This window comes from Mastigoproctus giganteus, chromosome 11 (assembly GCF_048544385.1).
Source record: "Mastigoproctus giganteus isolate SK-2022 chromosome 11, ASM4854438v1, whole genome shotgun sequence".
NCBI lineage: Eukaryota > Metazoa > Arthropoda > Arachnida > Uropygi > Thelyphonidae > Mastigoproctus > Mastigoproctus giganteus.
Window position 1 is genome coordinate 31,154,656 of NC_143585.1, and position 15,146 is coordinate 31,169,801.

At 38.6% G+C, this 15,146-nt stretch overlaps 1 protein-coding gene across 1 annotated transcript in view; it reads right to left on the reverse strand.

Annotated features, from left to right (window-relative positions):
• Positions 1–4,741: 4,741 nt before the first annotated feature.
• The window catches only part of LOC150077863 (CD63 antigen-like), a 63,971-nt gene continuing 53,566 nt past the window's right edge, over positions 4,742–15,146 (reverse strand). Inside the window, exon 2 of the mRNA XM_090384669.1 lies at positions 4,742–6,308. Within this exon, the coding sequence (XP_090240795.1) occupies positions 4,822–5,802 (981 nt within the window). The 5' untranslated portion in view covers positions 5,803–6,308 and the 3' untranslated portion in view covers positions 4,742–4,821. The remainder of the gene's footprint in view (positions 6,309–15,146) is intronic.

The following is a 15,146-nucleotide window of genomic DNA, read 5'->3' on the forward strand; positions in this document are numbered from 1 at the left end:
TGACTACTGCTGCAACAGTGTAGGAAGAACGAAATTATACAGACTGCAATGTGCTGTTTGACATTAATTGTTACAGGAAGGATGGCCAATGGTCCACATTCAAACCACGAGAAACAACTTCCAGTCAGTTATTCAGCAATTTAGCCAAACTTCACATATGAGATGACACACTGTGGTAAATAATGTTCTCCGAGCATTCACCCCACTCAAGCATCAGATCGGAAAAACAATGTATCATGATTCCTCACTCTAAAACAGCTTTCAAACTTTCCAGTGCCTAATTACAATGCGTTGTGCACCAGGAAAGTCGACGCAGTGCCTTGAGTGCTGTAATTTGGTTTTTGTGCTGCAGAAATCCGATGCAATGAAGCTCTCTACGTAATGTTCTTGTACTAATAGCAATGTATATGTCCTCCATAAATTCTTGGCTCACAATATTCAATGACTACTGATGGGATCCATGTTCCACTCCTTTTTCTGAGAATGGTAGCTGACGTGATTACATCTGCGACCGTTGATGTTGAGTGTTGCAGTTTTGACACGAACAGAGAGATTACTAATATGGCTTCCTACGATGATTCCCCATTGGAAATTGCTATGCCCAACGCATCGATCCATCTACTGTATATCATTGATCTTTTACTTCTAATGGAAATGCAGTTACTTTTATAATTCTACTCGATACATAGGCATCGGGAATTGTTCATTTTTGCCAAATTCTAGCAATATAGCGTTTATAAGAGTGATTGCAAACTAATCACTCTTATACAGATTTTTAATCAATATTTATGGTGGATAAAGTAGATATTAATATGTGTTAACAGAGCTATGAACTGCACACACTGAAAAAAAAAATACGAACCTTTATTCAGTATCGAATCGAGCTGGCTTTGTTTCGAATACCTTATAGAATCCATATAGAATTATTCCTTATAGAATCATACCGCGCTGCATAACAAGTGTGCGGCGCGGTATGGATTCTATATGGTGTTTTTGTGCAATTTGGTCTAACTTTAGTCGTTCTTCCAGTAAAATATCGTGTATTAGCGACAAAGTTGTAGAAAGAGGACTTCATTGCCAAACAGCTCTCTCCAGCATATCCCACATATTCTCAATAGGATTGAGATGAGGTGAATGTGGAGACCAGGGAAGATGGCAGAAATCCGTATCACGTTCTCCGAACCATTCTGGCACAATGCACTGTGCCAGAATGCAACAGTAGCCATTACCTTCGGGATAAACGTGCAACATTGCAGGGTGCAGTACATCTGATACAAATTTCAGGTACTCCCTAGTTGATATTCGACCTTCCACCGGTATCAACGGACCACGTCCGTGCCAACTAAACATTTTCCATATCATGATACCACCTCCAGATGCTTTGGATTGTCTTAACAAGGGAAGCAGGGTCCATCGCTTCATGAGGATCTCGCCACACGTCCTGCCTTCCGTCAGTGCAAAACAAAGTGTATCGATTCGTCTGACCACATGACTTTCTTTTATTATTCTACAGCCCAATCACAACTGGCACCATCGCAAGCGGATTTTTCTGTTTTTCTCTGAAACAAGTGGCTTCCAAATAGGCAGGCGACTGCCAGTACCCAATTTCTTCAATTTCCTGCGCATGGCACGCGTTGAAATTGGGCAGTTCTGGAGTTCTGGCCTTGGTTGAATTCAGACGTCATTTGCTTCATTTTATTTTTTCGTCCATTCCTCCTAAAACATATTTGTTTTTGAAAAGTCGACTGCATTCAGAGATATTTGAGAATGAGTATCGTAAATTAAGAGATAGTACCATGATTGTGCAATTTGGTATACTTCTACACCACTTATGGAAAGAATTCATTTTACTTTACCAGGAGGTATGCCGTATTCTTGATCGACTTGTTTGTGATCCAGAATACTGCGGAGATTGGTTATAAAAGTCAAAAATAAGGTTCCAGTTCAGCGTTAAGTGGTTATTTTATTTAATCAATAAATTCTGTTTGGTGACAGAGAATTTTTTAATTTATACCTTTAGTTTATATACTTCGTTCAATATTAGCAATATCGGTTGATCATTTGCATAAATGCATTGTCTGTCGTTTTACATCTTTGCAATAGTTGCATGATTATTATTCTTTAAAGACCCACTATCAACCTGGTCCTAATACAATGGCCAACCAGTGTATAAAATTATACGTACGTGCGTAGTTTTTTTAGCTATTTTTTTCTACTAATGAAGGATTCCTTTAGAATCTCCTTGTGTCATGCTGGAACCAACCTTGGTAATCGATTTTACTGTTTTGTTTATTATCCCCTCTTTTTTTAAGCGTTTATATCCACAACTTTCTAGGGCTTCCACAAAGGAAGACCATATAAACTGTATTAATTTTTCAACTGGACCTTACGGGCCAGTCCGGCCCTACTAGCTTCATTATATTTCTCTCGAGTATACTCACACTCGAGTAAATTCAAACACCACTTTGTATTTTACTCTCTCCTAGCAGCAGTTTTTCGAAACTTGTTTATCAAATGCAACACATGGGGGGATTCATCGGCATCGCAGGTTGAATTTGTTCCGGTGTGTTGTGGGTAATTGACTGCCAACGATGTATGAGCCTTTACTGTAACTAGAAAACTTCTTAACTGGGCTCGAGCACCCAACAAGCTATGGTGGAGGCTAATTTTCCATTACGTTTCAGTCAAACTGCGAGCTATGTGGAAGGGCGGTTGTGTGTAGACAGGAAGTTTTCTTGTCTTCAGAAGCACTTAATAATAAATTAGATTTCCTGGGTGTATTGGGGAATAAAATGCTTCCCTAAGCGTTGTTGCATGCATTTATTTCAGGAAAACAACTCTTCGCTTGAAGGACTCTTAGATATTTTTAATAGTCCGTTACTGAAGTGTCTTCCTGGGAAAAATTAGTTTTTGAATGCGGTTTCTTATGCACGAAATCCAGCCCAGAGAACTCTGAACAATAAATTAATAAACAGAACAGTTGGAAGATGGAAATACACAAAGAATCGCCATCTTCTCCCACACCGAGTGGAAAAGACCTCAGTTCGAGTACCAGCGATGACAGGAGAAATTTTATGGGACTTTTTCACAACGTGGCTGAGTTAGTCGCTCTCAGGTAAGGGTATCACGGTTTTCCTCCCAGAAACTCACGTTTTTCGTCCAGCAAACAGAAAATCGACCACAAAACACACGCTATTGTTGTTGTTGTCAGGTTTTAGGAGCATCAGCGACTAAGGGCATATCGTTTCCTGTATATTGTCTGTAAATTGTGTTTCCGGGAGAAAAAACGATGTTACCCTCGCCGAAAACCACTAACTCAGCAATGTTGTGAAAAATGCCTAAACACCAACACCACCTTTAAATCAGACTGTTTATTTCGGATATTAATGATGGCGCGATTTTTTTTTTACGTGGAGTTTCTATAAATAATGGAACCAACCGCTTTTTGTTTTTATGGATACATAGACTATCCATATTCCACGAAATATTGTAGCTGAAGCACTAGATATTATGTTTGTTGCAGTGCACTGATTGGAAGATTAAATTGGCAATATGGAGGATGCGCAGAAACGAAATGTTTTCGGTTTGCGCATAGAACTGGTTGTTTTCTGATTGTATTGTATTTTGTTATCAGTTTACTAAATATATAGGCCATGAATTATTATTATTCGCAATAATAATATATTAATCGCAATAGCAACTTGAAATACATGCTATATTTCAATTATTATTAAAATCCAGACAGAAATAAGTAAAATACATAAAAAAAAAAGTTGAGTGAATATTATGTTAATGAAGTGAAAACAATTACTTTTATGTGTATATTAGTAGTTATTAAGTAATTAAGCGCCAACAAGTTAATTAGTTATTTACTTTACACATTTGTTTATCAGAAAAAATGAAAAATTCGATTTAAAAAAAATTGAACGCGCTTGAAATGTAAGGCGGTTCGAACTTGGTTTTTTTTTTTTTTGTGGTCTCCTGTTTTTTAAAATAATTTCACCTATATTAACTCACAAAAATGTATCGATCTAATCACAATAAAATATTAACTTTCATAATTAATTAATCTTAAAAGCTGAAATAGAATTCTTTTCTTCATTGCCTTCCATACAACAACAAAAAAAAAAAAAAAATGACGTGAAGTCACGTGTGAAATCTCGTTTTAAAATGAACGTCACAATATGACGTCACATTTCAACGTGAACAATTTTTGATCACTTGCCAATTTTCTTTTCTTTTAGAGTAGTATTCTTTTTATAGTTTATGTGAAAAAATAATTCCTTTGTACAGTTTATTTCCCCCCTTATCTTTTTAAATAAATAAAGACAATTATATTCTATTAGTAAATAGTTTACTCCTTATCCAATACACAAATTTATCTCATAGTGTAAATAAATTATCTCTTTCTTTTTTTTTCCAAATTTACAAAACAAAACTTGCGCTTACCTTCAGGATTTTTATAGAGATTAGAAACACAATAACGTTTATTGTTCAATAATTACAAATTAAACTTCGAAGTGTGGGATCGAAAGAAATAATTACACACAACGGTAAACGTTCTCACTACAAAGTAAAAATTTAAATATTAAAAAAAAGTCAGTATGTATCCACATGGATTATTAACTCTTTATGAACAGGGTAAGAAACAGAAGACCAGCCTTCTATAAACATACTCTTTTTGTAATTATTTATCGTTTTTATAAAACTAATACTTTTACTTTTTTTTTTTCCCCCTATATTACATCTTATCATAATTGTGGTTTCAATTAACCTCAGTAGATGGCGCTACAGAACTCGTAGTAGTGAAAGCTACATGATCTATACGGAACAAGATAAATTAGTTTCGCATTCGTCTGCTTCATTATTATTTCCGTTTGGAAACTTCGTAGCATCCTTCGGCTCGGATTCCGTTGATAAGTTCTGCTGAGGCGGAAGCACATCGTGCGTAGGCGATCCTTCGCGATCCGAATCCGGTACGTTTGAGGGATGCTGTGGAATGTGGCTATCGTCTGCTACGTAAGTCACCGTAGCAAGATCCTTCGTACATCTCAACAGTTGGATCTTCTGGATCATCTCACGTATTTCGTATCTGAGGATAGCCAGGAAGCACATCTTGAGGAACGATATCACGCAAAATCCTAGCACGGCCAACATGTCGGCACTCCTCCGTAACCACTTATGCATCACATCGCAGCATCCCACTTGAAAGACCATTCCTTCTAAAAAGCCATCATCGCACGTACTGTTAGTGTCCCCGTTGGGACAGCAGCTTTGTGGAGTTGCCTGTTGGTGGTACTCTACAGTCTTATTGGCGTCGTACCAGACGGTGAAGTTAAAGTCGTATGGTCCGTCGACCCCACAACAGCGATATTCACTTTGCAGACGATCCCAAAGGATCCGAAACTCCTTGTCCTTCTCGTAGTCTTCCAACTTCAATTTCAGATCGTTGCACAAACCGTGAACGATTGCACTGTACCGAAAAATCCAAACGATTCCTGTGATGACGTCACCACAGAGAAGAACCAATAGCATGACCCAATAGATGTTTAAAAGACGTTCCTTCATCCTCACTGCCCCGAAACATCCTATGAATTGTAGAACACCACTCTGGAAGGCTATAGCAAAGTAGGCATAGATGAACGTTGGTAGATGAGGACCAAGAGATGGAACCAGGGCGAGCCTGTAATCGGAAATTACTGAAGCGGCTAAAACTACAAAGAGCAGGACGCCCAGCAATAGGGCGAGGTTACAGGAATAAATCCAGAACCTGTAGTATCTCATAGCTCTTTTCAGGAACATGGAGACAGCTTTTTTAGATTCACACTAACCGGATACAGATATTGATGTCACTTCCGGAAGCACTTTTTATTATTTATCACAATTGATTGATGGTCATTTTTAATCTCAGAGGTAGAGTTGATCTTAAGAGAAATATTTCTGGAAGCACATGATGAGAGGTGAAAAAATATTTCCTTATACTACTGTTAATGATTGGTACATTATGGTAAAAAAAAAGAAGTAAATATCCAGTGATAGTCACATGATTCCTCGCTGTTGTACCACACTTAAGGGCCACGTGAAAACGAACACGTGTTCTCATGCGATTACGTCATAACACGTCGTAGGAAGCCTTCTTCCATCGGACTCATTATTGCTGAATTTTCTTGACACAGCTTCTCTAAGACTGTTTTCTCTGGCAATCATCCGGTGATGGACCCTGGGTTGTTGGGCGTTCCAATGTCCACAAACAAATCGGCAATGTTGGTTGCTCCTCTCCACCGAAAATGGCGCTGTCTACCAAAAATCTGTGGATAAGAAAATAAAACAAAATAAGGCTTGCTGGCAAAGTTTCAAAGAGTATTTTAGACATGGGCTAAAATTAGCGTTCACTTAAGGTGTCTACACACAACTTGGTACTTTATTTAGCTTTACAGGAAACTATAGCATTCTCTAAACATGCAACATTGGTCACATGTGTTTTACAATATACAATAATCAGTAATACTATTGCTAACTCTTTAATTTGCATATATAAAAGTACGAAAATAACTCGATAAATAAGACAATCTCATCTTTAATGGACATAAGTGTCCCATTGCGTGTTTTAACATGCATTTCAAGTTATGATGGCAATCCTGGCGCTAATAGTCGCTTTTCAAAATGGCAGACGACCGGAAATGCATAAAAACTGAATTGTTGTAATTCGACTTTTATCGTTTGGAGAAGTCTAAAAGTGAAATTTTATCTTAGAATGCATTTCCGGAATAAACCATTTTGAAGCAGTTCTCAAATTCATTCTATCGATCGTTTAAGTCTAGTAGAGGAACGGCTGTACTGTCGAGTGTTCTAAGTCCAGTGTCAGCTGCGTCTTTAACAAATGGAAAAATGTGCAGAAAACATCCACGAATAGACAGAAGTGCAGGTGAAAATGTAAAGTTAATAAATTGTATAATAATACAATTTTAATTCTTAAATGGTGATAAATGCATAATGATTATACAATTATGGAGCCTAAATCTTTTTTTAGGTGCATTAGCTTATTATGCATAATGCGCGTATTGTCTTCATCATGTTCGTTTGTCTGTCCGCATGTAATAAGTCGACTCCCAGTGCATACATTTTCATGAAATTTTATATTTGGGTATTTTTAAAAAATTAGTTGCGCCTTTACAGATTTTACAGAATAACTCGACTCCAAGTGAATGGAGATTTATCGATTTGTACCAAATTTCATTTAAATCGAATCAATAAGCATTTGGTAATTATTATTTCTTTGTTTATCCGTCTGCACGTAATAAGTCGATTCTCAGTAAATGGATTTTCATAAAATTTTATATTTGGTTCTTTTAGAACGATGTGTCGACATTTCTCAAATGTCATTAAAATGAGACTAAAAGAAATTAGGAATTATTCTTTCTTTCTTTCTTTTTTTTTTTTTTGTACTTATCACACATGCTGTCCATGAAGTGTCTTCTCTGCCCATCTTTCTAGCTTCGTTTGTGCTTCCTGGTTGAGTGGAGTATATACCTCTTGTCTATCTTCCTTTATGGCCTGGTGGAGTGCTGCTGTGTGTTTCTGGAAGTAATCCTTCAGGTCAGCAATCGTTGTTTTCTCTTGCTCGATGAGGCCTATCATCGAGCAACAGAAAACCCCTTCCTCCTTCTTTCCGAGCAATTGTCAGTCTCTCAACAGCTGACCGGGCGATGCTGGCGGCTCTTGGTCATCATTTTCCTTGTCTTTCTCGTGATATCCTCCAACTCGGTATTAGTCCAATATATGACCCCAAAGGTGTATGTTAGCACTGGGACTGCATAGGTGTTTATAATTTTAACTGTGTTCCCTCCGTTCAGCAGGCTTCTGAGTCTCTGATGGTATTTTTCGGTCAGGCAGGCCTTAATTTTCTTGTGCTGTAACTGCTGAGCCAGCATCATCCCCAAGTATTTGAAGGCGTCTCTCTCTGTCATGGCTTCGATCTCTTTACCAGTCTGCATCTGGTAGCTTCGGTTGACTAATTTTCCCAGGTGCTATCCGTGGGTCTTGCATTTCTCTAGACCAAATTCCATCCTAATATCATTGCTGAATTCTTCGGTGATCTGGAGTAGTTTCTGGAGTTGCTTCTCGGTTCTCGCGTAGAGCTTGATGTCATCCATGTACATCAGGTGGGTGAGGGTGTACAGATTCTTCCTTTCTTCTTTGAGGTTATATTCGTATTTGCTGCTGTTGAGCATGGTGGATAGCGGGTTAAGTGCTAGACAGAACAACAGTGGACTCAGGGAATCTCCCTGAAATATTCCTCTCCTGATGGGGATTGGTCTAGTTGTGACGTTCTCGACCTTAATGGTGGTACTCCATTTTGTCATCGTTTCGCCTAGGAAGTTTGTCACTACCGGATTGACTTTGTAGATGTTCAGCGCCTCTATTAGTCAGCTATGAGGCACGGAGTCGAAGGCCTTGCGGTAATCGATGTAGGCTGTGTATATGTTGCGACGCTTCTTGTAGGCTTGCTCTATAACCGCAGCATCTATGGTTAATTGCTCCTTGCATCCTTTGCTAGGCCGTTTACATCCTTTCTGCTGTTCGGCCATTATGTTTTGGCTCTCCAAGTGGTCTGATATCTTCCTGGTTATGCAGCTGGTCAGAAACTTGTACATTGTTGGGAGGCAGGTGATTGGCCTGTATTTCGCCTGGTTTCTTGTATCTTCGTCTTTAGGCTTCAGATATGTGATTCCTTGAGTGAGGAACTTCGGGATTGTCTCTGGGTGCCTTATCATTCGTTATAATAATAATAATAATAATAAACGCAAGTATATATATATATATATATATATATAACCTCAAAGAAGGGAGGTAAAACCTGTGCACTCTCACCCACCTGATGTACATGGATGACATCAAGCTCTACGCAGCAACCGAGAAGCAACTCCAGATCACAGAAAAATTCAGCAATGATATTAGGATGGAATTTGGTCTAGAAAAATGCAAGACCCACGGATTGCATCAAGGGAAATTAGTCGGCCGAAACTACTAGCTACAAATTGGCAAAGAGATCGAAGGCGTGACATAGGGAGAGACCTACAAATACCTGGGGATGATGCAGCTAAGCAGTTACAGCACAAGGAAATCAAGACCTGCCTGACCGAAAAATACCATCAGAGACTCAGAAGCCTGCTGAAAGCAAAGCTGAACGGAGGGAACACAGTTAAAGCCATAAACACCTATGCAGTCCCAGTGCTAACATACTCCTTCGGGGTCATAAATTGGACTAATACCGAGCTAGAGGATATCATGAGAAAGATAAGGACAATGATGACCAAGAGCCGCCAACATCACCCGAAGTCAGCTGTTGAGAGACTGACAATTGCTCGGAAAGGAGGAAGGGGTTTCCTGTTGCTCGACGATAGGCCTCATCGAGCAAGAGAAAACAACGATTGCTGACCTGAAGGATTACTTCCAGAAACACACGGCAGCACTCCACCAAGCCATAAGGAAGATAGACAAGCGGTATACCCCACTCAACCTAAGCGAGGAATACCCTCCCGCCCAGACGGCACAAATGAAGCTAGAAAGATGGGCAAAGAAGATACTTCATGGCAGACACTACAATGAACTGTGTCAAGATCGCATAGATAAAATGGCTTGCAATGAATGCCTCACGAGCGGGACACTCTTTCCCGAGACTGAAAGATTCATGCTCGCCATCTAAGACCAGGTAATCAACATCAGAAATTATAGAAAATACATCGCCAAGGAGCCCGGAGTGTCCGATGATACATGTCGACGATGCCACATGGCCTCAAAAACGATCCAACACATCGCCGCGAGATGCAAGGTGATCATCCAGACTGAGTACACTCATAGACACGACCAGGTCAGGATAATACATCAGAAGCTAGCAAGGAAATACCAGTTGATCAAAGAAAGTGTACCGTACTACAAATTCAAACCCCAGGCAGTACTAGAGACTCCAACCCACAAGCTGTACTGGGACCGCGCCATAACGGATAGGACAATCCCGCACAACAGACTGGACATAACCCTTGTGGACAAGGCTACCTATCTGATTGACATAGCGGTACCCAACACTGGCAACCTGCAAAAAACCTATGGGGAAAAATTAGGAAATACAAGAACTAAGACAAGAGATCAAAGAGATTTGGCATATGCAACAACTAACGACCATCCCGATTATCGTATTAACCACCGGTATGGTGACAAAGACGCTACATAAGTCTATCAGCAACACGTCTCCCAGAGGAGAACACCTATAAAGAACTCCAGAAAGTCGCAATACTCAACACCTGTAGGATGTTAGAGAGTTCCTCGACCAACAGTAACACCAGACATAACGACAACCACCCTGTGTACTTGGTAGCAGTACCCGTCACAGGATGGAACCCCAAATCAGGGAGAAATAATAATAATAAAGAAGAATGTCTGTTTCTATGAGTCGTTCATTGCCTAGCAACCGACAGGCGTACCTCTATCAGTAAATGGTGGAATGATATTCCTAACACAATTTGAAGTATGATATTGCAGTGCGAAAAGAAAAATCATGTGACCACCCACCTGCTGACAATAGTAGAGTGTCTCCTGCATCTCTGTCAACTTCCTGCGTCTCTGTCAACTTCCTTTTAAATCTGCCCTCTTCCTTAAATCTCCCAGACGTATAGACATTAGATAAAATCCCATCATGCGCAAAAAAGGGCGTGTTATAATGGCTGTAGCAATTAATCGATTGCTGAAGTCCCCATCTGGGAAGCACGACTTGTTTAAGTGCCCATTTCCTCATCTGCTCCTCATCTGCAGGAAGTTCAGACGCAATCGGTTCAGGCGCAATCGGATTTTCGGGCGAAGCTTTAACAAACGTCTCGGAAGGTCTTAACACTTCTTTGAAGTGCTCATGCTTCAACTGTACCCTCCTAAGACATCTCTAGACATGTATTCATATGGAAGGAAAATTTAACTCCAAGTTATTTTAGAGAAAATTGTTGTAAGTCTTTCTTAGCAGCCGACAGATCCGCCAGGTAACGCTTTTCTTCAGCGGACTTTTGCTATTTTAAGCCATCGAATTATACGTGAGATACTTGCCTTTACCAAACATTCCTAACCATCAATTATTCTGTTTTACTGTCCCTGGGATATCTCTAAAACTGGTACGTGCCAATGAAGTTGGAGAAAATCTGAGTTACACCAGACTTCTCAAGGGTTACAAAACAACTTACAAACTGCTATTTTCTGCTTAAGCCCAGAAAGGTTTAAATAGTACTTTAGAATGCTGTCTATGTTTGGAATCGAAAATACTTCTTTCTCTCTCTCTCTCTCCACTTCTAAGACAACCGTTGTCTTAAAATTACCTCTAACTCTGACGATTTTCTGTTCCCTAATTGGGTATTCGCAACCCTTTATCTCAAAATTATTTACGTCCTATTAAATAATATTATTTTCTATTAAAGATATGTCTGTGGTGACGTCACAACTCGATTTTCTTATTGCAGTTTTTATTTTGACAAGAAAAACTCGTAGGCATTTCCTTTTCGCTTTCATTTTATACTAATTTTTAAAACAAAACTTGGAACTCTGATGCTTTGGAAAAAAAAACTCTGAACGTTGAAAAAAGATTTAGAAAAGCAAAACAAAAAAAAAAAAAAAAAATAGAAAAAACGAAGAATAACTAAAAAAGCTGTGAATTTTGAACAAAATTCTGATGCTTTTCTCTTCCCTAATTAGGTATTCACAACATTTTATCTCAAAGTTACTCACATCCTATTGAATAACATGCCTGAGATGACGTCACAAGTCGATTTTCTCATTTTTGTTATTTTTATTGTAACAAGTAAAACTCATAGGCATTTCCTTTTCACTTTCATTCTCTGATAATTTTATAACAAAACTTTGAAAATTAAATTTAGGCTATATTTCTTTAATTTAAATGCAATTTTCTTAAATTTTTTAATATTAATTGGAAATATATTTACACACCTTTTCTCTTCTTTTATAAACACACTGAGCGCTGAATATTTAGTGTTCACGTGATGCTGCTAATGATCACATGATAGTGACGTCGCACAAAATGGAGGAACACGTTCTCGTATCAACACTCAGAATAATTTGCATTAACTCTCACAAAAAAACATTAAAAAAATATATTTTTAAATATTTTTTTTTTACGCTTCATCTGTAATTTTGATATACGGTGTGTCATGAATTCGTTTGATTTTAAAATTACTGCAAATCTTAGGTGCAAATTTTAGGTGCGTTAGCATAATGTCCCTGTTGTCTTCATCATGTCCGTCCGTCCGTCCTTCCGCATGTAATAAATTGCCTCAAAGTGTATGGATTTTCATGATATTTTATATTTGGGCCTTTCAGAAAGATTTATAACCTCAATAATTTTTCCTTCTGCCCATATGTCATAACTCGACTCTCAGTTGATGGATTTTCATGAAATTTTAAATATGGCTCTTTTTAATGTTTTTTTTTTTTTTTTTTTTGAGGTGATCTGATTGAGGTGTATAAGGTCTTGAATGGTTTAAGCTAGCTCAATGCTGATGGGATTCTCCCTCTTGCCCAGATTAATCGCCTGAGGGGACATAAATTCAAATTGAGGAAAGACAATTGTAGGATAGATGTGCGGAATTTGCCTTTATCCAGTGGGTGGTTGGTTGCTGGAACAAACTTCCATCTGTTGTGGAAGTTGACAGCTTAAATAAATTCGAGGCAGAACTAGACAAACTTGATCTGATAGTCATTAATTTGAAAATCACTTAAATTAGTTAAAATAATCTGATAAAAGCATTAATTAGACATTTAAATTGAATGGCTGCTACATTTGCCCCGGCTAATTGACAAAGTTCAAAAAAAAGTTTGCGAAATTTGTTGAAATTTCATCTAAGGAAGAAATTCTTCTTTCTCTCTTTTTCTCTCTTTATGCGTTATTATTCATCGCGTGATTAATAGAAATATTCCGTGCTAAGGTTAACTCCTAAAATAACCAAGAACTGCAATCTTTTTCAAGATCATTAATGTAATAATGATATCCAGAACAATACAAAGTTACAGAATCAATTAATTTAAAGAGAAAAATCCAAGAAAGGAAATGACGTAAGCTTTGAAATCTACAATTTTTAATGAGCACAAATCAGCTCGCGATATCGCTTATGGTGACGTTTATACAGTAAATGAAAAAAAAAAAAAATTCAACAAATGGTCAGAACTGTCACTACGTGGCGCAGTGGCTAACTTCGCATCCTTCCATTAGTTCTATGTATAGATATCTAACAAGTTATCAAAGCTATTTTAATTAACATAGAACGTTCGGTGGATTAATAAATGCTGATAGGTTAATGACTAATCGATACGTTCGAACAACTGAATGGTGAAGTGAAGGTGAAATTCATTTAGGAAGAACTCGTTAATCATTTAAGAGTCGATAAATAAGACATTGTACTTGATGATGAAGAGAATTTCTCTAAGAAAACGTGAGAAAATTTGTTAGCTGTTCATAAGTAATAATCCTTTGTCCTTTGTCAGTCGTGTTACCGCAGTTTGACATTGAAGACCTAATCGTAATGTTCGGAGAGCTGTTAAGGGAAAAGGGCAGATGCTCGTGACGTTCTTGTCTATAATGTGAGGACTTGTTAAACGTCTTCTATTTTAAAATCCACGAGCATCGTTTGAGTCAAAATTTAGCTTATGTGGCTTGAAATATTGCTGCTGTGTGTTCTTAAAGACTAAGGAAAGAAAACTTGTCTGAATGTGATTTGCTTTTTAGTGTATCTTTATTGGTTTATTTATAATAAATGAGGGAAAGTAGAGCTCTTGCAGGATGGGCTTCGAGGAGGGTTAGAAAAGTGGATAGCAAAATGCAAGGATTTGCAATTGGGGAATAGCAACTCCAAAAAAACTTTTGCATTTGGTGTGATTGAATTAAAATCAGTGGAGGAAGGGACAGATTTGGGGGAGGCGTTACAATGCCTGAAGATAAGAAGTCCTCTGGCATCGTAACCCCCCACACCGGACAGTTTAGACAGGTAGCAAGGAAGGCCCATGGTGATTTATCAAATATTTGCTTGCAGAGTGGCTATAATCATACTTCTTCCAACACTGAGTGGAAAAGGACGGGTCCCAATTCTGTTCATGACGCGAGGAACTATTATGGGCTTTTTTCACTCAGTGGCATAGTTTGCTGGTCTCAGGTGCGGACAGCAAGGTTTTCTTCCCAGAAACTTGAGTTTTTCATCTAGAAGAACAGGCAGATCGACAAGAGAACGCGCGCAATTTATCGATATAATACAACGGGCAGATAATATAGCTCTTCAGTGTCCCTAATATGAAAGTTTTTTCCACGCCTCACAACCAGTTGCTCTGGTACTGCATTGATTTTAAAGATTTGTTTCAAAGTAAGACAGTTATCCTTGGGTGTCACCTATAATTAGTTTCATTCCAGTGTGTGTTAACCTGCAAGAAAGTTCTGGATATCACATTAAAGTGTATATTTAAAAGAATTATATAAACTGAATGGTCAATAAATTATGATCACCTACCAAATACCGTGTTGTACCACCGTTCGAACGGAAAACAGACACTATTCGCCTAGGCATTGCCTCAAATAGATGCCTGAAGACGTCCGTAGGGATCTGCAGTTATGCTGCCTGCAAGGCTTTCCACAATGTCGGAATAGATGACTGTTGTGTGTCCATACGCCTCACTTCCCGTTCCAAAACGTCCCAGGTGTTCACTTGGATTGAGGTCAGGCGAATTCGGAGGCCAACCAAGATTGGTGATACTTGTATTCACTGTTTTCCTCGAAGCACTTGTGCATAATACGGGAGCCCTCGTGGGTAGCACAGTTGGTAGAATCGCACCGGGTGAAAAAGACCTGAGTTCGAGTCCCATCGATGATGTGAGGAATTTTTATTGGCCTTTTTCAAAACGGTCTCATCTCATGTGAGGGTAGTATGTTTTTTCTCCGGGAAACTCGGGTTTTTCGTCCAGAAAACAGAAAATCTACCACAAAACACAAGTAATTTACAGACAGTATACGGAGGCATATGACCTTAGTCGCTGATGCCCCTAAACCCTACAACAACAACAACAACAACAACAGCATAGTGTAGGCCCAATGACACGGCACATTATCGTCT